The sequence below is a fragment of the Onychomys torridus genome, chromosome 21 (assembly GCF_903995425.1).
Source record: "Onychomys torridus chromosome 21, mOncTor1.1, whole genome shotgun sequence".
NCBI lineage: Eukaryota > Metazoa > Chordata > Mammalia > Rodentia > Cricetidae > Onychomys > Onychomys torridus.
The window spans coordinates 53,222,891-53,246,930 of record NC_050463.1 but is presented as its reverse complement, the minus strand read 5'-3'; the positions used below and the strand labels follow the sequence as shown (position 1 = coordinate 53,246,930).

General features: G+C 42.8%; 1 protein-coding gene across 1 annotated transcript in view; it reads left to right on the top strand.

The window, feature by feature from the left end:
• Positions 1-24,040, top strand: part of Sntg2 (syntrophin gamma 2) — a 111,717-nt gene that overhangs the window by 6,819 nt on the left and 80,858 nt on the right. The window contains exons 3-5 of the mRNA XM_036170282.1: positions 5,037-5,124; positions 12,066-12,157; positions 21,122-21,249. Coding sequence (XP_036026175.1) covers positions 5,037-5,124; positions 12,066-12,157; positions 21,122-21,249 — 308 coding nt within the window. The remainder of the gene's footprint in view (positions 1-5,036; positions 5,125-12,065; positions 12,158-21,121; positions 21,250-24,040) is intronic.

Genomic DNA, 24,040 nt, shown 5'->3' with positions numbered 1-24,040 from the left:
AAATCAATTTAAGTTGGTGTGAATCAGCTTGGAAAGTAGGATCACTTGGAGACTGTGTGGTCAGTGCACAGTGAGCATGCCCTTCATACACGCAGATGTGCATGGTGAAGTTAAGATGAGGCTCCATGAGTGTGGCTCTACATTCAGCTGAAATCGAAGCTGGCATGCTGCTCTCACTTCTATAAGGTTCTAACTCTTGGTTTCTGTGCTCAAAGACACTGACAACTCATTTAGGAGAAATGCTCGAATAAAGTTCAGTCCAGTGGGCTCTACCGTCAAGAATGTGATGTATTTTCAAGGAAGTGAGCTAGGATGTTTTCCATGGAGATTCCATATAGTTTTGTCTCTTTGGATGATAGACTCTTCCAGACCTTGTAGCAATCTGGTCTTGCACTCAAAATAAAGAGAATGGTATCATGGATGCCTCTTCTGCCTCTCCTATAGATGTTGTGAACTCTCTTCAATGCTAGGGGTAAGAAATGGAAGAGACTAAAAGTTTAGTTTTTTCAGTTAGTCAGAATGTGAAATTTGTGGTAAATAAATACACACATTCACACTCACATATACATTTCCAGACATGGATTCATGCTTATGCATTTACACCCTTGTACATATGCTTACACGCTAATGCACATATACACACATTTAGATATACCTATTTTTAAATTTACCTGTTCCCCATATATTTGTCAATTGCTTTGTTCATACAAATTAGCTAAGAATACATGGAATATTTGAAGTAGTTTGAGCCACAAAAGGAAGCCTAACATAGGTTTTGCCCAGTCAACAAAATGATTCTTCTTTGAAATGTTTTTAATAAATATTTTTATTTGATAATTCATTTAATTTTACATATCAGCCATGGATTCCCGTGTCCTCCCTCCTCCCACCCCCCAGCCTTCCTCCCCAATTCACCCTCCATTCCCACCTCCTCCAAGGCAAAGTCTCCCCTGAGGATTCAGCCCAGCCTGGTAGATTCAGTTGAGGTAGGTCCAGTCCCCTCCTCCCTACACCAAGGCTGACCTCATGGGAATAGGAAGAAGCAGAGTGCTAGAGAGGTCCCCAGAAATCCACAAAGATATCTCCACTATAGACTACTAGCAATGGTCGAGAGAGTGCCTGAGCTGACCTAATCTGGTGATTGGATGGCCAAACACCCTAACTGTCATGGTAGAACTCTCATCTAGTGACTGGTGAAAGCAGATGCAGAGATCCATGGTCAGGCCCCAGGTGGGGCTCCAGGAGTCCAACCAGCGAGACAGGAGGGATTATATGAGCTGAAATGTTTTCACATTTCTATGATATAAACCGTTAAAACAAACAGATAAAAAGATTTTTAAATCATAAAAGATAGCATGAACAATATTAAAACATTTCTTGTGTCAGAATTATGAGACACAGCTAGGTGATAACTCTGGGTAGGTAGCAGCTTTTAAACATCCAAGAAAGTTGTTTTTTTTTTTTTTTAAGTCTATTTTCCACATAGGAGTTTTAAAGCAGGATTAATATAGGAATTTAGACAAGGAGGTGACAGAGATGGGTAGGCAAGTTTATAAGAGGAAAAACATGAGACATTGAAAGAAACGCAGTTGATAACAGCAGTTGTTAGCGGGGTTCATGCTTTGAAGACACCAGGCAAAGCCTATGAACCAAGCATCAGTGAGAAGACCCTAGTGACAGACCCACTCTGCAAACCTAAATCAGGAACATTCCTGAATCAGCCACAAGAGACCAAGAAACACCAGAAAATCATGAGCATGTGATGTTCGTTTTAGGCAGAGAAGGCATATTCTGCCAGAGTTCAGGGCATGTATCCATTAATGTGAAAGTTGAGACAATGTTGTGAGTAATCTCATGGTGCATCACTCCTACATGCCCTGGGTATTGATGGATCCAACTGTGTGGTCACTAGGCAAATGGGGAACCAATGAATTTTTACAGATGAAGCCAAATTTCCCTTGAGATCAGAGATAGTACTTTTCTATGACTTTTTGGAAAAATAAAAACATCTCTACATTGGCCTGGAAGGTTGAGATGGAAATGGTGGTGAAATGTATGCATTCTTTCATTGCATTTTAAATACGTTTGTATCCAAAATTGTTCAATGAGTCTTCTGAAATTGCCTCATGTAGACCCATACACAGCACCCACTCATGTCCCCAGGCATCCAGGGGCTCAACAGATCTGGGGTCCCAGAGCCCTTGCCTTGGGTTGTCATACATCCTTGCTTATAGGCAGAGTATTGTGTCCCCTTGGAGGTAGGGCCCTTGGGAGGTAACCATAAGATCATGAGAGTGCCTCTCTCCATGGGTAAACATACAGTTCTCCTGCTTAGGACAGTGAGTATGTCATGGGAATCAATCCTGCTAACATGCCGAGCTCAGACTGCCAACTTCAGCACCCAGACCTTGAGAAGGAAATTTGTGGTGTTTGTTTGCTGTGAGTCTGAATAATCTGAAAAGGCAGCTTTAGGTAATCACATATAGGGAATATCCCAGATGGTATAGAAGTATAGAAAAATTAAGATGTGGAATCCTTTCTAAGAAGGTTTACCTGTGAGAACATGACTAGAAATCAGAGATGAGAACAGCAGCCTGTACCAATGGGCCCAGAGAGATGTGTACTACAATCAGGGATGTGGCTCAAAGCAACTGTCTCCAGGGAATAGCAGCAATTACAAAAAGCAACTGTGGTTGCTGCTGACAGAAGGAGCTGCTTCCAGCTCCTGTCAGTGCAAGGCAGGGATCTGCCAAGGGAGAAAGAGCTGTAGGTCATTGAGAACATGGCAACATCCATAGCCAATACCATTTTTTTTCTTGCTCCACACACAACCTTTGACCTAGAAGGAAAGGATTGCTAGTAGGTCAAGACCTTTGTCTCAACTGTATATTATCCTGACAGATCAGAGAAATGTGAGCATTTTGAGATTTAAGAAATAACCAAATGTCTCTAACCTTTAATTAAAATAAAGTTCTTGAATATTTCAGGCTACACTCTTCCAGATGGCCCTTTTACTCTCAAACAAAATTATCTATCAAGATACATATAAATATGTGATCATATAAATATGTGATCACAGATTTTAAGCCATACTTGCTTCAAGCCACACTGCTGATGAGCTCTGAAATTCATTAAAGAGATTTAAATTTCATTTTATTTAATAATTCAACGGGGAGCGCGTGTGCGCACACGCTGTGACAACCTGGGTTTCACACATCTCAACAGTTCTTGTCCCTGTTCTTTGGAACTAACCTACCCTGGGCTCTTGGGACATAGTGTATTATACTGACTGTCCATGCATGAGCCTTTGTGGCCATCCTCTCTGCCCACTGTTAAGCATCTGGTGTCCAGTGATAAGGTATCTTTGAGTGAGACTTACAAAGCCAGCCCTTTGCTGATGAGAGAGGGTACAGCTACATTGTCCTTTTCTCACCCACTTGTGGATTCTGATTGCCAAAGAAAGACAGTGATGCTTTCTTGGACTGGCCAAGAAACAAGTGCTGATGTGTCACCTTCTAAGATATGTTCCAAGCAAGGAGGAGCTCCTCCCTGCTCTGTTCAACATGTTTATTGCTTGGTGTGAGGCCTACTTCTTCTGGTATGTTTGTACTAATAGTACATTGAAGATAGAGGCTGAACATTTAGGGTATGGCACCTGTCTGGAGTGGGGGAAGTGATGTGCCCCTCCCTGTGCTCAATGTGTGTGTCCTTAGCAGAGCATCACGTAAAGGAGCACTGTAGGGAAATGGTATCAGATTGGCTAGGTCTCACCCATGGGTGGAACTTTGGAAAGTATGAGGCAAGTTAATACCCAGAATCACATAGACACAGGAAGAACATACACCTGACATCTCCACAGCATGGGTATTGTAAACACCTGGTCACTAGTGACAACAATATTCAAAATCCATAATGATGGTAGGCAGGGTGGGGGTGGGGTTTCAGCAACTCCAGTAGAAAAGAAGAGTGCATGAGGTCATGGTCCAGTAATGACCTAAGGATATTTCATGGAGCTGGCCGAGAGCAGGCTGTATTTGGCACAGAGAATCTGGTAGGCACAGAATGTCTGGTCTGTTTAAAAGGTCTGGCCAAATCAAGATCTGGTCAGCTCAGAGGGTGTGATTAGATGGAGCTTAACAGGCAGCCATTCATGACATAGAAGAACGTTGATGCTAGGGGCCAGAGAACATTTAACTGTGTCTCTTGATTCTTCAGTCCATCCCCCTGCTCCACCAAGAGCTTAAACCAATATTCCATACTGTAGCTGTCCAAGAAAGAATTGCTGAGGGTGAAGTATGAAGAAATTGGAGAGCAGAGAGAATATAGGATTTTTGTCAAGAGTACATAATGGTGACGGTTCAAGGAGACAGCTGATGAGCCTTGGATGGTGAAACTTTGTCATCACATACATGATGGGGCCCCAATCAGTCCTAATGAATAGATTTATAGCATGTAGACCAATAGTGTTTTAATAAAATCCACTTAAATGACAAATACATTATGTACAAAAAGCTGACTTTAGGTTCCCTAAGTAATGAAATGGACATAAGATGTGTGACTAAAACCAAACCCACATAAATAATTTGAGATTCTAATGGAAAGTGTCACATCAGAGTTAATGATGCCTGTCATTTTCCTGAGTTAAGTGACATCTGACCTTTGAAATTATATGGTTATGTCACAGTCACTCAACTGGTGTGTCTTTTGCCAGTGTCTGACATTTGGCTATTTGTGCCAGCAAATTGAGTTCTTGTGCATGGGATCTTACTTTAGGTTAAACCATTAGTCACACAGTCAGCCTTGCCTCATGGACACTTTGATGTCCACACATTCATAGACAAAGCACAAGTGATTTGCACACTCAGACGTACATAGCTAATTGTCTTTACCCTGTTTTCATCCTACAGAGTGTCAGTGTCTCAGAGGTAACTCTCAAGTGAGTTCTTGGAAAGCAGGAGAGATCTGCAAAGACTTTACTTTTCACTTATGTCTGGTTCTTCTGTGATGGTGAAGTGCTTTTCTCACCTTCTGAACAGGTGCATCTTCTGAGAAATGCTGGCGATGATGTCACCATCACTGTGGAGTATCTCAGGGAAGCGCCCTCATTTCTGAAGCTCCCATTAGGTAAGTGGGAAGGGGAGAGATGTCAGGGTGTTGTGGGATTCTCTTCCTTCCCACATTATTTATCCACATATATTGGCACAGTGGGTATAAATTATTTCCCAAGCACATTCTCAGAGAGAAGACTGATTGAGACAGACAGAGGGGCACAGCAGGATCCTAAGGCACTCCAGGCCTCATAATCAGAAGCAACTCTGTGATTGCTTCACATGAACTCCCTACTTTTGTGTTTACACACGCACACATGCACACACACACACACACACACACACACACACACACTAACATACATACATGCACATACTTATACATATACACTAACATACCCACATGCACACACCCAGTTAACTACACATACATTCATGTGCATATAGGTAGAGTAGTTTGTATTCATAATATCTAGGCTGACCTCATATTAAGTATACAGTCCAGTCATGCTAACGTATACTTAAGAATACCTACCATGATGAGGCAGAGCTTGTGATATGCTGCTGTATTGGATCCAGGGAGAATAGTAAACATCAAGCCTAGAAAAGCACTTTACTGAGCATGGTTTGTGTCTTTAACTTATTCTCCACAGCTGTTGCATTTAACAGAAAGTCCTGCCCTTATTTTGGATATCAGTGGGCCAACTCCTGGTGCTGTCTTCTGCTTCTAGGAAAGATCTGAAAGACAAGGCTCAGCATCCATAGAGCTAACTTCCTGCAGCTGCAAGTACAGGGGCAGCTGATAGCAGCAGGAGCCTTCCTGGCCTAGGCCAGCCTTCCTTTCCTGTCCTGAATGACTCTTCTCTTCATCCTCTTCTTGCAAGAAAGGGTGGCTCCATCTCCCTGGCCCATCTTACATGCTAACCCTTCTTCTCTTCCATCACTGTAACCTAGTTGTTAGCATCTCCCTTATTTACTGTGTAAGTGGCCTGGGTGCTGCTCCTGAGGCCTTGTCAGCTGTGGACTCTGGCCATACACCATTTCATGGTCTGTCAGAAGAGCCATTAGATTCAGACCTTCCTTCTATCCCCTTCTCCCTGGGACCTTTGAGCCTGTCATTTTGAAGTGACCACAGAGAGTGATTGTGATATTCACTATTAGAGAAATTGGTACCCTATGTGCAGACACATGGAGAAGAGTGGCTACTTACCCTGTGTTCCTGGGGGCCACATCCCTGTGAAAGGAAGAGCAGATCTGAGGATGACATGGAAGGGTTTCATGTGCAGATGGGAAGATCCCCATAGTAAGAAAAGTAGATATCAGAAACAGACTAAAGACTAGAAGGAAGTTATAATTGTCATTGTGGAATTCGTTAGGGATGCTAAGAATGCTCCCATGTGCACAGAGACAGGGATGTGGTGATGCCTGTGATCAGTCACTTGAAGATCCCAGGGGACTCCAGCTTCCCTTGTTACCACACGTCAGGATGAGTGTGCTCTTCTACAAGTCACTTAGTACATGAGGGGGTGATGCAAGACTCAGTGCTACCAGGGAGATTTGAAATGGAAGAAGTAAGGGCATTAAGTGAGGGAGGAGAGAGACACAGAGAGAGAGCGAGAACACAGTAGAGCGACAAAAGAAGACAAATATAAAAAATGAAGAGAGAGTTACACTTTTCAGCATTTTTCTCTTCTTGACCAGTTCTACCAACTCAGAGAGGGAAGTCAGGAGCTGGTCTTGGTAGTTGGGAAGCTGAGTCAGGCAATATGGCCTGTTGAATGTAGACAGAGGTTCTGTAACAGGCTGTGATGTGGAAGTGTGGCTGGCAGAGTGGGGTACAGTAATGGCCATTCCCATTGCTACAGATGTGGTGACACATGGATCATCAAGGATAGAAAAAGTCTGCCCTCTCTGAAATTCTGGGGGTGCAGAGGCGGGGCGGGGGAGTTTAAAGAAGAGAATTGTTTCTCAATTCCCCATGGCTATAACAAAACCCTGGGGAGAATGACCCTATGGAGGGTCTCTGGTTTGTTTGATCACAGTTGAAGAGATTTCAATTCATTACCATTTGCTTTGGGCCTGTGGGAGCCCTGCGTACCTCAGCAAGGATGCATGGTGGAGGCAGGAAGCAAAGAGAGGGACATAGAAGAAGAACGCAGGGTGCCAAGAGCACATCACCTGACTTCTTCCCACTAAGTGCCACTTCCTTTTCTTTTCCTTTTTTCTTTTTTGGCTAAGATTTTTTTTTGACAAAATAAAATACAATAAGATAAAGAAAAAGAGCTATCATATTGACATTGGACACAGTAACCCAATGGGGAAAAGAGTCCCAGGAGCAGACACGAAAGTCAGAGACCCACTTGTTCACACTCACAAGTCCCATAAATAGACTAAGCTAAAAGCTATCATGTATATGTAGAGGACCCATGTAGGCCCTGTCTTGCCACTCCAGTCTCTGTGAGCTCACATACACCCTGCTTAGTTGATTTAGAGGGCCTTGTTCTTCTGTGTCCTCCATCCCTCTGGCTCTTACCCTCTTCTGGCCTCCTCTTCCACGGGTTCCACAAGCTCTGAGGAAAGGGGTTATTTGACGGATTCCTCCTATGTAGACTCACTCTGTGGGAGTGTCCTAACAGATCCTCTGCCTACCAGTAGAGCCACAGGCCGAGACCAAGCCATTTAGTACATGGCTTTTGAAGCGCATGTATCCAAACCACATAAGGATGGTGGAAATTTCTCAACTGAAAGTGAGGGGAGTTTTTAAGGCTGTGTATAAGGAGGCTGTACCCAAGCCAGGCCCCACAGCAATGTTCCCCAGGATGTAGAAGATTAGTAGTAGTGCTAAACATTTGTTTCCATCTTATTCTTGCACAAGTAGAGCCTCGTGCATAGCAGCCTACCTCCAGGTGAGTGTCTTCGCCTCCTGCATGGGCCTAACGCTGTGTTCTGAGTGTGCCTTTGTACTGAGATTGAAAGTGGGGGATAGTTATAGCCTGGCCCAATGGGCAGCATGAGAGACAGAGACAACAGGACACTTGCACAGCTTTGCCTGCTTTCCATAAGAGGTCAGTAACGTTTCTGGATGAAGAGAGAGGGTGAATGTTTGGTGGCTGCTAACACTGGTGTAATAGGAGCAGGAGAACTGACAGCCACAAGGATTTCAACATCTGTCTCTTGAAAAGGAAAGGTCATTGGGGATCTAGCTCAGTGGTAGAGCACTTGCTTAGCAAGTGCAAGGCCCTGGGTTCGATCCTCAGCTCAAAAAAAGAATTCTCAATATATATATAAAGGAAAGGTCACCGTGGCTCTGAAGCTGCCATTTCCCTCAAAAGAGCCCTTGAAACCCAGGGACCATAAAGTAACTTCCATTCACAGTCTTGACTGGAATCTGAGGGTTTGGAGTTCATAGCCTTTGGTTATCTAGGAACTCTTGTGAACTCTCCTGCTGAGGGCCTGTGCAGAGCTCAGCCACTGTGGCTGAACTCCTGTGAGCCTCATTGCTCAGGGGCCAGACTCCAGAGTTAGATGCTGAGTTCTCCATTAATTCTATAAATGTCCATTCGCCGTTTATTTGGTCCTTTACAACCTAAAACTGTTAAATCTTAGTATCTATAAAAATTTAAACACAGGGGCCATAATCATTCCATCAATCCATACAAAACGGTCTCTGGTGGATACATGTCACTGAGGGAAAATTGTTGCTGCCTGTGTAGATTCTGTTGGGTTGCTTGTTTGTTTGAAGCAACATCTGTCCCACAGAGGTGATTGCTGATGTAGAAAAACATACCAATAGTCAATACAATGTCCATTTCAGCATTTCTTAAATTGATATTAATGGGAAAATAAATACCCAGTGAGATTGAGTGAACAAACCTGTATACTTTTTTCTTTAAGAATCCAAACACTTGGTGATTTTACACAGATAGACTTTGCACATTGTAGTATTTCACTATGTTATACACCATCACCACTGATGAAATTTCTTGACATTCTACTGCTCAAAGGAGGTCCTCCACAAGCTACCAGGCAGTCCCTGTTCCCCTCCCCCAGCCACTCAAAGTCACTGCTTTCTGCCTCTGTAGATTTGCCTTTTCTGGAAATGTGTATCAATGCATTCATACAATTTATGACCTTGGCTTGCTGTTCCTTCCACTTACCATGATGCTTTCAAAGTTCATTGGTGAGGTAGCATGCATCTGCTACAGCTGCATAACTCTGCTTTATATGGTTGTAGGGCATTGCTCCATCCACTCTTCAGCTAATGAACACTTGTTTCTATTTCTGGGCTGTTATGAATATGCTGCTGCAAACATTCATCAACAGGCTTTGTTTGGACATCTTTGTTAAGTCTCTACCTAGAGCAGAGGATTCTGGGTCCTACGATAATGCCATGTTTAGCTTAGAGCGTCTTCCAGAGTGCTTCCTTCTGTGGCTTTGCTGCTTGGAGTCTAGTCGAAGTAGCCATAGGACTTTGGACAGATTATAGTTCAGTCTTTGAAGGAAAGAGTTTTATAACTACTGATTATATATATTTTTTCTTTGCTTTTTTAGAACAACTCTTTATGTAATTAATAATTGCTAATATTTTGTTAGGGTGATTGCTTAGTCAATAAAGTGCTTGTCTTGAAAACACCTTCCAGGACCTACATAAAAACAGCCAGGTATTGAGAGACACAGTTACATTCTCAGTTCAGGAAAAGCAGAGAAGCATGGCTTCCTGGGCCTCTCTAGTCTACTTAATGGACTGAAAGCCAGTAAGAGGCCCCAATTCAAAATCCAAGGTGGATGATACCTGAGGAAGGCAGATGAAGTTGTCCTCTAACTTCAACATGCATGTGCACACATGTGCATGTACCTCTCCACACACATACACCTGTTCATAAATGAACATGTTCCTCCTGCGCGCGCACACACACACACACACACACACACACACACACACACACACACACACACACCACAATTACTAACATTGACCAGATTTGAAAAACGGATGTTCTGGTGATAAATAAAACAATATAGGAAGTATTCAAATTTTTCTTTGGGGATACAGAAAGAAAGCTGATAGTCACTGAGAAATTAATAGGAGTCCAATGTCTACAAAAAAAACTACCAATTTTAAATTTCTTCACTTACTACCCATTGTTTCTTCAGACATGTGTTTATGGTGACATTTATCATGTGTCACTCAGAGCAACAGCATTACCTAGGGGGTTTTAAGCAGTTCAAAATGTTTTCATCTTTCTTGCAAATAATGACAAGTTGATTCTGGATATAAATGAAAGACTTTGGAAAGAGTTGCATGGGCTGTCCTAAAGTGTATATGGAAATGCTATAAAAAAAAAAAACTGTGCTAATGTAAAAATAGCACTTTGTAATGGAAAGTAACAAAAGCCTGGACCTGGATAGATTCCACTGGGTAACAATTGTATCTATCTAGGATAGTAAATGAGCAGAGAAATGCTCACTTGTCAGTTTGTGTAAATAAAGGCAAAGAATTCTTGTGTCTCCCAGCACATGTAGAAATATGGTGAAGTGCTTTGTAGTACTTGTCCTAATAGATGTGACATAGGTGGGAAAGGGGCGCTGACTGGCTGGGCTATGCACGATGGGAGGTGCAGAGGTAGACTGGAAATGAGCAGTCAGCCTCGGAGCCTTCTTGTCATGAGGCACCCCATGTGCATATGCACTACAGTCCTGGTAATGAGATGAGATGATCCAGTACTAACATGCAGGATAGTGCCCACCCAGTTCTCAGTTCCTTTCTCGCTGTCTTTTCTTGCAAGTGGCTGATGGGGAGAGGGCCTGCCTTCCTGTTTCATTCTCTTGATAGCATTACAGCCTCACCATGATTGCAGCTTGTCAGTGATAAGCCTACCATTTTGCTGTCCTCAGCACTTCTGCTTGCTTTCCAAGGCTCAGAAGGCCTAATCTCAGGGCTGCCTCTCTCCTACACCAGAGGGTTTCCTATCTGCTTCCAGATGTGCAGATTGTCTGGGAGTCTGGCCATCAGGCAGTGGTGCTCAACCATCAGACATCACCACAAAAATGGAAGAACTGACACACAGGATCTGCCTACACTTCTTGTTTGTGCAGAAAATAACGGGGCCGGAGGTAGTCACAGAAAACTCGTTTTCTTAGAGTTGCCCTCAGGACCTTGAGTGAATGGCCTGAAGCCTTGGGAATGGCCCCAAGGATCCCTTTAACAATTCTTAATGAAACTACTAGTTTAACTTGATTGTTGAACTTGTGTGAAAGCTGGTTGCAGGGTTGTTCTTAAAGGGATTTGCGGTTATTGGGCACCTGTTGTCTCTGGACTGGGTCAAATGTGCTGACCTGAGAAAGCCTTTTTGAGTCAGATCATCTCCCATAACAGTGAGACACACTTAGCTGCCAAAAGACACAGCAGTAAAATCTATCTACCCATCACCCAATCTGTAAAACAGTAATAGTTATGATTGATACACATGCCACATTTACTTTTTGCTTTTTATACAAGCAAACCCACTGCATTTATACACAATACACAAATGGATTTTAACTCAGTTTGTCATAGATTATGATGGTGGTGGTGTGACTGATGCAGGGCTACTCCTTCTTCATTGTCTACGTTCTCATACTGCCTGTCTGCAACAATGAGAGACCCAAATGTCATCCACCCATCAGCAACTCTGAGGGAATATGCCACAGTAGTGGAGTGGGATGAGAGACCGCAATGGCACGTAGCCCTATTGTAGACACAGCCCTGCTCTGCATCCTGATAGTGTGTTATGACATGACAGGCAAGAGATTGCACTAGCAGCATTCATGGGGAGGCCAGGTTCTAGGAAAGGAGGGAAAACCTCTGGCTAATAGATAGACCAGAGAGTCATCCCCAACTCAGTTCCACATCCCTGAGAGGGACCCAGCAATGGACTGCTGGCTCTCATTGTGTGCTTAGCTATCTTGCAGTCATATAGTCACACATGATGTAGCTGACAACTACGTCTGGAATGAATGCCTCTCATTTTGTTTCAGGGTCCCCAGGGCCATCCAGTGACCACAGCAGCAGAGCCTCATCGCCTCTCTTTGACAGTGGCCTGCACCTGAATGGACACTGCAGCCACACAGTAAGCACGTGCAGTCCCCTGACCTCATAACTTGGGAACCTCAGTCCCAAGGGCCCTCAGCTGAGAAGGAAACTGTCCATGATCCTGCAGAGGCACATGCGGATGTTCTGGAAGAGACAATGAAAACAGGAATTGTCAGTTCCATTGGAATGTACTCCCATGTGGAGTCTTTGTCCTTATACTCACTAAGACACCATCAACTAGTAGTTCATAATTTCATGGAAAGCAAATGCTAGTCTTCATTTTGAGGGAGAATCCAAAGTAACCTCTGGGTTTCAGGCAGCCTTACCAAGAGGGTCTCAAATTGTTTTTTGGGAGATTTCTAGAAGACTAACATGAAAGAGGAACAGTGAGAATTTATTCCAAAATTCATAGAAAACATCAAGGAAACATAAGCACTGTACATTTGCCATGAGGCGAAATCCTGTGCCTGACCCCCCTACCCTAAGACCCTGGAACTGAGTGCAACCACCAGTGCCTGCTACCCTGTGTCTGCCTCCTAATGCTAGGATCAGCCTCTCTCTGGGTAGGTGGGCTTATTATCCACAGAGACTTTAGTGCAGAAGTAGAATCTTAACATTCCACAATCGATTTTAAAGTATATTTTATAGTAGATCCTTTCCTACCCTCACATTCAGGTAGAACTCAGGGGAAAAGATTCATGTTTGTTCATGTAATTGCATGGCGCCATAATTTCTTGCTTTGGCAGTTTAAATTAATTTTAGTCATTTAAAATTTGGCTTCTGTAACTAACAAAGAATAAGCAACATACTCACAAGTCACATCTCCCTGTCTTGGGCCCATAGTCAAACAGCATCCTAATTTTCACAGCCATCACTTGATTTCAAAAATTAGTTTTGAGCCAGGCCCAACAGCACACCTATTTGTCCCACCTGCTCAGGAAGCAGAGGCTTCAGTTGAGCTCGGGATTTGGAAGTCGGTCTGGGTAACGTACTGACAGTCAGTTGAGACAAGTCAAAGGAAAGCAAATGGTTCCAATGGCTGTTGTCCTGTGTTACCCTGGATACGGGAGTCAGTGATGAACTGGGACACTCACAGAGGCAGTTCTGTATTTCCATCACAATGAAGAGCCATTTGTCTACCCTCACAGTAGAAAGTCCATTACTATCTGCAGAGCACTTGCACTTGGACTACACTTTGGTGTTTGTGGACTTTGCTCTGTGAGAAAGGACCTGAGATAGACATCTTAGTCCTGTTTCCTGCAAGATGGACCCAAAGGTAGAGAAGACACCGAGCTAGGAGCATGCTCCCTGTGTGGGAAGACATGGTTGATTCCCATTTGGAGACACTGGATCACAAGAGCAGGGCAGAAGTGAGCTATGGTTGACAGTGGCATGCTTATTACATTTAACAAGACAATAAAATCAAGAGGTGAGTAATTACCGTTGTAAAATTTACCATAACATAGTCACTAAAGCTGAGAGGAAAATGACAAGATTGACAGAGTGATGGCACGCCTCTCCCCTGAAATGAAGCAGGGATTCTCTGTTTTCAAAATAAGAAATATGTAAGATCTGCTATGAATAGTTCTCAAAGGGGGCCTTAGAGCTTCAGTCAAAATAACCCGTCATCTCCGACATCAAGTAGTTACCTTAAATTACATACTGACAGCAATCTTCATTACCTGGTTATTAAAAAGTGCTTCCTTAAAAAAAAGTTTCTCCTGAACTGGGGAAGTGGGTGCAAAATTTTAAGTCTAGCTGCTGCTCATCTCTCACTCTTAAACCTCTGCATCCTGGAAATTATTTGTTTGGAAGTCTCTTTTTGAAGAGTTTCAAGTTCAAAGATCAATATTATATTTGGGCTGAGATCCAACCTGAAATATGGCTATACTTTATCTATATTTAGATCTTACTGAAAAATACTTTTCTCATACTACATTAGAATCTGGATTTGTTTTATTTTTAAACAAATGTAGGTGATATGTATCTTTTTCCCCATAAAATGAGACATATTTATAAAAGTCACATAGACAATTATATCCTAAGCAATTTTATTAGTTACTTTTCTCTGCACTGTGACAAAATACCTCGGAGAAGTAACTCCAAGGAGAGAAGATTTATTTGACTTACAGTTTCAAAGGAATTTCAGCCCATCATAATGGGAAGGCATGGGAGAGTTTGTGATAGCTGAGCATGGGGTGGAGGCTCCTTACACCATAACAGAGCAAGAGCAGAGACTGTAGACCAGAGCCTGGAATGCAACCTTTAGAGACTTCGTTAGTGACCCTCTTCCCCAGCAAGGCCCCATCTCCTAAAGATTCCAGATCCTTCATAATAGTCCACAGGCTAGGGGCTCAGCATTTAAAGTAGAAGCCTATAGCAGACATTTCATATTCAACCTACAGCAACGATTCACATTTAAAACCACTGTAATTTTATTTAAGGCCCATATTTTAATAAGGTAAGGATCATTTCCAAAGTCTGTGTTGTTTGGAGGAGGAGAGTGCAAATGTCCAGATAAATCTGCTGAGCAGAAGGTACATTCTGGCCACCCTTTCACAGCCGTTCTCGGCATTTTGAGTGTCCTCCAGGCATCAGAGGTGGAGGCAGCTCCCTCTAACTCCCAGAGCTTCCTGTTTTCTCATCTCTGTTGTGAATACATGGGTGCAATTACGTTTGAATTGATTCCAATTCCTCCAGCTGTTAAAATCACCTTCAATACCACTCTCCAGCTTGTTTCCTGTTCTGCATGGTTTTCCCCAGATAATAATGGGTACTGGGATGGTTCTGTGTGTGTGTGTGTGTGTGTGTGTGTGTGTGTGTGTGTGTGTGTGTGTGTGTGTGTGTGTGTGTTGGAGGAGAGGGTTTACCTGACATGGTGGTTCAGGATGAAATTGTATTTCTTGACTCAGAATATCCTGGCCTAGCTCTTCTCTGTCCTGTTGTGCCTCTCCAGAAGGGAAGAATCACAAACTCTCTGTTCACAGGAATGCAGGGAGTAACTATCAGACTTACCTCTCCTGTATCCTCACTCCTGAAAAGGAAAAGAGGAGGAGTAGGGCTCTTGCCCTGCATTGGAGGTTTGTGCTTGCTGTCTGTCTTGAAGCCTAGGTGTCCTGAAGCACTGTTTGCTAACTCAGCAACCTGCTGTTATCCAGGACAGCTTAGGGTCTGCACACTGTTCTTTGGCAGAACTGCCATGGCATGAGTGGGCAGCTTCTGTGCCAAGCAATTTTCTGTGCTGGTCCATGTAAAGTAACCCTTCATGGAGGCTGGGGGCAGTGCCCAACTAGGAGAGGCCTGTACTATGAGGAGACGGCTCAGGGCTAATGTCTAGGAACAGAAGCCCAAGTGGTAAAGAACTGGGGCTTATCTCACGAGGACCCCACAGAGAAGGGATGAAGAATATTCTTTCTTACATGAACAGAATGTACTATAATTGTTGGTGAATTGTGACAAGTACTCTATGCTAGTTGCTACTGGAGAGCTGCTGTGGAGTTGTCTTGGGTTTATGGAAGTTCCTGGCCCGTATAAAAAGCAAGAACTTAAGCTTATTTTATACACTGCATTTAGAAGTGAGCTTCAGTTACCTTTTTTTGTTTAGATGTGAAGTGTTCCTCAAAGCAGTCATATGTTTAAGGAAGGTCCCCTGATACTGTCTGTATCCAGTCAATCAAAGGTGGTTTGATCATTACCTTATAAATGAATTAGTTTGCTGATAGAATCATAATTTGGTGATATTATTGGGAAGTGGTAGAAGCCATGAGGTCAAGCCTGGTTGAAACTTGTAGCCACGACTTTGAAGGGTGTATTTTGTCCTGGCTCCTTCCTGTTGCACACTCAGCTTTCAGGATGCCCCGAGGTCAGCAGCTTCCTGCCATGTTCTGGTTTGAATGTGAAATAACCCTGACATGCTCAGTGTTTGAGTACTTGGTCCCCAGATGGTGGCATTGTTTGGAGAAACTGTGGAGCCTTTATATATAGAGATGTTATAGATGTAGATATAGCTATATAGATATAGATATAGATATAGATATAGATATAGATATAGATATAGAGGTGGCAGACACAGGTCCGTGGAGTTCTAGCCAGGTAACTGCTGGATGCAATGAGCCTGTTGCTCCAATGGCAAGCTGTGGCTGCCACCATGCTTTCTCCACCACTCTGGACTGTGCTCTCAAACTGTGAACCAAAACAAATCTGCCCTCCTTTAAGCTGTCAGATATTATTCACAGTTATGAGGAAAATAACTGATATACAACACCACAGTTCTTCCATGGTAGCACCTCAGCCCTCCATCAGACCCTCAGCGGTGAAGCCAACTATGAGCCATCAGCTCTGAAACAGCCAAAATAAATTCCTCCTTTTTCCTGGGTGAAAAACAAAGCAACTGACACACCTCTCAACTGTGGGGAAGAAACCCCGAGCATTTTTTGTGCTCCTTAGTCTTCTGCAGTGGAGCATAATAAGAATTTACTAAGGCAGGCAGAGATAGCAGCAAATCCACCATTCACAGCATGTTTCCACTTCAGCGTGGTTTACAGTTGAAACTCCTCTAAATACCTCACATGAAAGCAAAACAACTCTGTGTCTTTATTAAGACCTTGACTTTGCAGTCACTCTATTTTGTTTTTCTGCAACTTTGGCTGCAGACTGCGAGTGTGGGGACCTGGAACCATTCCTTCCAGGCTGCCCTACCACCACAGTCAAGGGGGTAAGCAGAGCCAGGTATCCAAGACGCCAGGCATGAGGAGGGTCAGGTATGCAAAGAGCCGGTGTTGATGGAGTAAGGTTTAACAGGCCAGGTATGTGCAGGGTCAGGTGTGCACAAAGCTTGATGTCCACAGGACAAAGTATGTACAGATCTAGGACTGACAGGGCAGGAATCCTGACAGCCATCTCTCCCATGTCAGGAAATGTTTTCCAAGTTTTTTCAAATCTTGTAGAACAAGGTTGACCACGCTCTTCAGTTTTTTTTATCATCCATTATTCTCTCTTCGTCAGATGCTATAGCCCAGAAAATTAGAAGTGGGTACAGCTCGAGTGGGCTGTGCTCACATGAAGCAAAGCAAAGACACAAGCTGCTGATGGTGCAGTGAGCATCTCCTCTGTGGCTTGCTGTGGCTTCCCAGCCAGACCTCAGACATTGTCACCATCTCGCACAGATATAAGATACAGCAGCAGTTAGGACTTCCCACAGAAATCTTCTTTTTTAAATACTTTTCAGGTACTTATAAATGAGAGTTCCCTGTAAGGAGAGAGTCGACCAGGTCCCTATGGGAATGGCACCAACCGTGCACGTGGATAGTGTCTTATGGCTTTCACTTTCAATCAGGGCTTTCCTGGGGTCATCAGTTTTTCTCTGCTCTGGTCAGATATTGCTCTTTTTATTATGTTTGTGTGCTTTTGTTCTCTAAAATCACATTACTAAGGGCTCATAGCCCCAGCAGGATTTGTGAAGATGGAAATTGCAAGCTGAGACCCACAGGCAGGTTTTGTCTGCTGAGCAGCCATTATTATTTTAAATTGAACATGAAGTGTCCACACAGCTAGAGACAGACTCATCCTAGGTTTAGTGATTATTTATTGACCAAAGCATTCTTTTAAAACTGAAATCATTTGATGGTAACCTACAAACTCTATAATGAGCTTCATGCAAGAAATACACACACCATACTAAAAGCTGCGTTGGGACATTTTGTTTGTGTTCAAACTGACACTTTGCATGTTCTCTTCTGGGTAATGTCTACTGAGTAATGAATTTTTATTGCATATTATAGCAGAATATCCATGATCCATTCCTTTAGAAAGTCCTCAGGCACTTTTATAGTGCTTTTGAAAATTGATTTCATAGAAATAAACATTACACAAAGACATTATGGAGTGTGAGTCAGAGTTTTTTTTTTTGTTTTTTTTTTTTTGTTTTTTTTTTTTTTTTTTTTTTTACCAACATCTGAGTATGGCAGGGGTCACAAACTGTGCTCAGGTGAAGGGCAGAACAGGAGTTACTGGCAAGGTACTAGATGTCACCTCACTCCACCTGCTTGTTGTGGCTTTACCAGCCAGACCTCAGGCAATATCACTTGATGCTCATCTCGAAGGTGAAGTTATTTTAAACATGGTTAAGCATTGCATTTTATTCCAATGAATGGAAAATGGAGTTAAAATTTGTTTACAAAATTATGTTAACACTAGAGTAAAGGACACTTATGCATCTCATAAACATGGGAAGCTGGAGACAAACTTGTTTCTTGTAACAGAGCAACTTGCAAGAAGAGTAGGGGATCCTACCTGGAGTGACAGTTGTATGAAGGCAGCATTCCATGGTGCTAGACTACACCACAGTGTCAAGGTAACATGGATACTGAAAGCCGAGTCCAGGGTCACATTCAATATCAATAAATATCATTGAAACTGGACTGCAAGCTTATCTTTGAGATATTGCCTGTGATTTATATGCACAGTGAGGTTTTCAAGTCAATGTGCTACATGTTGTCAGACATAGACATGGAAATCTAAATGGCCAGCCCAGGCTTCCCATGTAGCGCAATTCTCAGACAAGAAAATTCCAAATGACAGGAGGCAGCAGTTAAAAAAGCATTATGCTGGGTGAAGCAAGACCCTTGCTTTCACGCATTGAAGACTGCCAGCCCTGACAGCAGGCCAGGTCAGAGGAGAGCACCCCTCTAGGGGTCTGAGTTAGGACAATGGAAAAGAAACAATGAGCTATTCTGCCTTCAAAAGGCAAGGGGACAGGTGCAGACTTCTGACTTGGCTAGACTCCATGTGACAAAGCAGAAATAATCTACCAGGTTACATGAGAAAACCAGGAGAGCCAGATCTCCATTACCTAGCAGAATCCTCAGACAAATACACAGGGAAAAGGCTGCTTAGGGCAAATGTAGGGAAGGGAACCAAGGGGCCAGACAAACACAGACGCTCACTGTCAAGTTGGATGACATTGAGGTTCCCTGTGCTTGGAGTGGAGGTGCAGTTGACTCTCTGGCCATTCAGTTGAGTATCCAGAGAAGTGACACCTTAGACTCTTATCTATTCCCTTTCTCATCACAGTTGCAGAAAGTGTCAGGTGGCCTCATGTTGTCACCTCTTCTGAAGTGACGTTTTGGGGTCAGCATTTACCCTCCCTGGTGGATAAATGTCTCTCAACTGCTTCTAGGAGCCACTACCTCAGGATGAAGGACATGCTTTTGCCAACGAGGAGGCAGGATCAGAATATTATCTCATCAACCTGATGCAGTTGAACATGAGACTTGTAGGAATTTAGCCTAAAGAAGCATAACTATCAACATAGTTTTCAGTCCACTGGGTTGTTGGGGGTGAGAAGAAAGTCTAAATTATTTTAGTTAATCCATATGTGCTATCATGAAAAGCACATTTCTAACAGTTACTATTCTTGTTAACACATTCTTCTTTTCACCAACAAAACCTGTTTCCTATTTCCTGAATAATTATCAGAGCATAGTAGCTGATTGAGAATGCAGAACAGGAAGTCGGGCAGGGCCCCTCTGGTGCATGACCCTTTTAGATACAATGCAAGGAGTCAAATCCAATTGTTCCTTCATAATTATGTCACAGCTGCTGTGTCTGGTATTTGTGGATTTGTACCTCATTCTGGTCATTGCTTTTTTAATAAAGTGCTTTATGTCATTAAGTAATCTGCAAGTTGGGAAGGGCTGAGGGGACACATCTGTCTGCTCAGTATAGCTGGCCCCAGAGGTCTTGTGGAGGGTTTCCACTTTGCTCACGTCTCTCCTCACTAGGTCCCTCAGGTTTTTAGAGCTCCTTTGCTGCCTGTTAGCAGTGCCAAAGGTGAGCTTCAAAAAAAAGTATAACTTCCATCTCTGACCGCCCCCCCAATGCCCAAGTTCTACCCCACATGGAAGAGCTCACTGCCTGCCTTCCTGTTGGCAAAGCACTTGTCTACTCTCCACATCACCAAGGATCTATCTCTTTGGCCTCAGGTCCAGGCAATTGGACCAAGTAACCTCATCAAAACCAGACGTGCATGATGAGGTTCCTGGCTCAGGTTCGACTCTCAAGGCAGGTCTTCATCTGAACATATGAGACCAATGGAGAAGCCATATTTCTCTTACTTGACACAGGATATGAGCCAGGTTAATGACAATGAACACTCTCTCAAGAAGGGAGATGTTGAGAAGGCAAAATGTCCCCCATGCCTTGGTGATTCTAAGATGGGTAGGCATATATAGCCAGGCTCTGGATTAGAGTATCTCCCCACCCTTGAGAGTTCTTGCTCTGTGGCCCCAGCTTGGCCCAGATACCTTCAGTTAAGTGGCTTCCCATCCTCTCTAGACCCAGGGACTTGATTATTTTGTTGTTTATTCTCTTTGTAGCAGATGCCATGATTATTTTAAAACATGTATTATAAAGGCATTTTTATGAGTCAACTTTTACCCATTCCATTAGAGTTGTCACAGTTCCCTTCAAAGATGCCTATTGTCTGAGGCTGAAAGATATGACCTTTAGGATTTCCAAAGTCTGAAAATTAAGTAGGAAGAGCTTTAGTCATCCCATTAGGGACTATGTATATATCTCATAACTGGGATTCATTGGCCATTGGTAGAAGCAATTCTGTTTTTTCCCACATTACTGGGTGCCTAACATCCATCAGCTCTGTTTGTTTTGAACTACTTTATCCTAAGGCTCCACATTTTTAAGTTAAGATTTGTCATGACTCTGAGGATTTCCTCCAAATGCAATTCTCTTCGCCCTCTTCTTTAGCTTTCTTCCATATTTTTTGCAAAAAAAAAAAATATTGTTTAAAACATATTTTTAAAAGCCTTTATATTCAAATATGAGTGCTGCTTTCTGTCTGGATCTCTTAGAAGGTATCTTGTTTGCTGTCATTGGTTGAAGTGGGCTAATGAGTTTTGTGGGATGGGCACCTCAGCTGTTGGCCTCTTTGGAGAACAGTGACTGACTGGTCCTGTGTTAACTGACTCTCGCTTACTTTGCACAGGCTCCACCATCACCTTGCTCGCCCATAGCTAATGAACCAAAGTATGAGAAGCGTTGGCTAGACACCTTGTCAGTCCCTTTGTCCATGGCTCGGATCTCCAGGTACAAAGCTGGAACAGAAAAGCTCAGGTATGTGACCAATGTGAACCCAGCACTGGAAGAGGCAGTCAACAGCATTGTGGGAAAGTCTGGCGAGCCCCACATTGTGCCAGTTCCATCTACTGTATCTGTGTCTGACAGAGGCACTGGCGAGCACAGACAGTGTCTCTACAGGGCAGCATTTGAGGAAGTATTGAAGGCCAGGAGGAAAGGGATACAAAAGCAACTGGAGCGGCTGATCTTATTTTTTTAAAATAGGAACTATTCTCCCTTCTAGCAAGAGCAATTGCCAGTGCTTAGAAAATAGTCTAAGAAGAAGGAACTCTGCCTTCAGCTTTAAGTATCAACAGAATAGGTTCAATTATAAAAGATTGCATACTTGTCTAAATGACAAATAGATACTGAAAGGCCATTTAAACTTGGTGATCTTCATTTTCTTCATTAATAAAGTAAGAGGGTTAGCCCAGCTTCACGGTTCAATAAATGCTACTTGTTTGGAAGCCCTGTTAATTATGTACTTTCAAGATATATCTGTGAAGACTCATGTACCCTTCTGGGTAGGCTGAGAAGCCAGGGCTCCTTGCTTGAGTTTTGAGAGAAGCCAGATACAGTGAACAGTGACCTGCCTACCAGTTTCAGTTAGCAACGGCATAAACATCTCACTGTAAATTGAACCTTGTGTGTCATAAAATATGTGTGTGTAGTTCCACTGTTTGATCTGTGATGTGAGTACAGTGTGTATATAAAGTTGCACATGTGATGAGTGGTATGAGCATGTATGTGTTCTCAGACATCTTTTTTATTGAAACCTAATGACCTATGTATGATATTTCTTGCACAATATGTGATGACTGAATTAGGATAATTACCTCAAGATTTGTTGTTGTTGTTGTTAGGGGTGGAGAAATGGCTTAGTGGTTAATGAACCTATATTGCTAATCCAGAGGATTTAAGTTTGGTCTCAGTACTCACACCTATAACTCCATCTCTGTGGAACCCAACACCATCTTCTTGTTTCCACAGGCAACTGCACTAACATGCACATGCCCCCAGATTCTCCACATGCATATTCACCTTTAAATTTAAAAAAAAAAAAAAAAAAAAAAAAAAAAGAAGAAGAAAAGAAAAGAAAAAGAAAACATTTTTGGAAGGTGTGGGAGCAATTAGGTGTAGGTATCAGTAGAGGCCAGAAGAGGGTGCCAGATCTCCTGCATTACAGGCAGTTGTTTGCTTCGGGCCGCAGGAATATATCATAAGAACTCAGCTGGTTGTGGCAAAGTCACTACCTGGAGGGATCAGGGAATTCCTCCAGAGGAAGCCAAATCCCAAGGAGTTTTTGGTGTTACTTGGCTTGTTATATATCAGCTTTATTCTGTTATGAAAATCATGATGTGTGCCTTTATAGTTTTCCTAATTGATTTTTCCCTAAAAAGGGCTAACAGTGTGGATTGATCACTCCCTGGACATACACATTCCAGGAATTTGGAGAACAGCCTCAGGAAAGGCTTTCTCTGGAATCAGGTATCTCCCTTAGCCACTTTCAAGGACTATAGGAAGCACCACTCAGGTGGGCGCCCAACTTAGAGGACTAGCAATAACAGCCCACATGTTAAGTCTCCTGACTTAAATTCCACAAGGAGACTGGGCACCCAACTTTCAAGGACTAACAATAACAGCCCACATGGAAGTATCCTGACTTAACATAAATTCCACAAGGAGACACCGCCCAGGTGGGCGCCCAACTTTCAAGGACTATCAGAGATAGCAGCCCACATGCAAGTCTCATGACGTAAGATAAATTCCAGAAGGGGACACCGGCTAGGTCAGGTGGACATTAAGTAATAGCTTTATACAATTTAGCTCGGACCCTCCCTTCTTACAGCCTTACCAACTTTAGACCTCTAACTCCTTACCTAACCACTTCTAGGAATATATAGATCTTTAACTTTTTTTTACCAAACACACTTAAGATTATAGTTGTGCACATAAGATTCCTCTTCTTAGATATTACCTGAATTTAGCCTTTAGTTGATTCACTAGTCATTTCCCCTCTGGGTTGCAAATGGTAATTAACAACTATTGCCCCTCTTTGTGATTCTTATCACCCCTCCATTTGATCCTGAAAGCGGACAATCACTGCCTGAGGAAATTCAGGCTGGGGGTCCTGGGTGGAGGGGAGGATTGTGATTTTTTTGGGGATATATAAATGTAAAACAAGAGACAAGAGGGAGATTAAAGCGAATGGACCAAAGAACTTTGTGTGCATAGATTGATTAGGTCGACCTTAAGAATCGATTATCAGCTGGTTGTAGATTCTTCCCAGACCCTGGAAAGAAGACTAGAAGGGCTGGACCCCTGAAGTCTCCGATAGTTGTTAGCACCTAGTGTAGCTGCTTTTTGTGGCATGGACATTTGATATTAATATTCCTAACCCATGAAAACACAATGTAACTACATCTATTTGTTCCTTCTTTAATTTTCTTCATCGATGTTTTATAGGTTTCAGTGATTAGATCTTGAACTTCCTTGAATTTACTCATATTTTTTTGGAGGGGGTTTTTGTTTTTTGTTTTGTTTTATCTCTATGTAGCTTTGGAGCTTTTCCTGGAACTCACTCTGTAGCCCAGGCTGCCTGCTTCTGCCTGGTGCTGGCACATGCCTGTTTTATTACTTTGCAAAGAGGATTGTTTCTTTAATTTATTTTTATACAGTTTGTTCCTAGTTTTCAAAAACACTACTGATTTATATATGCTGATATTATATTTTCTAGCTGTAGTGAGTCCACATGTCAGTTTGAATGGCTTGTGTTATGTGTGTTATG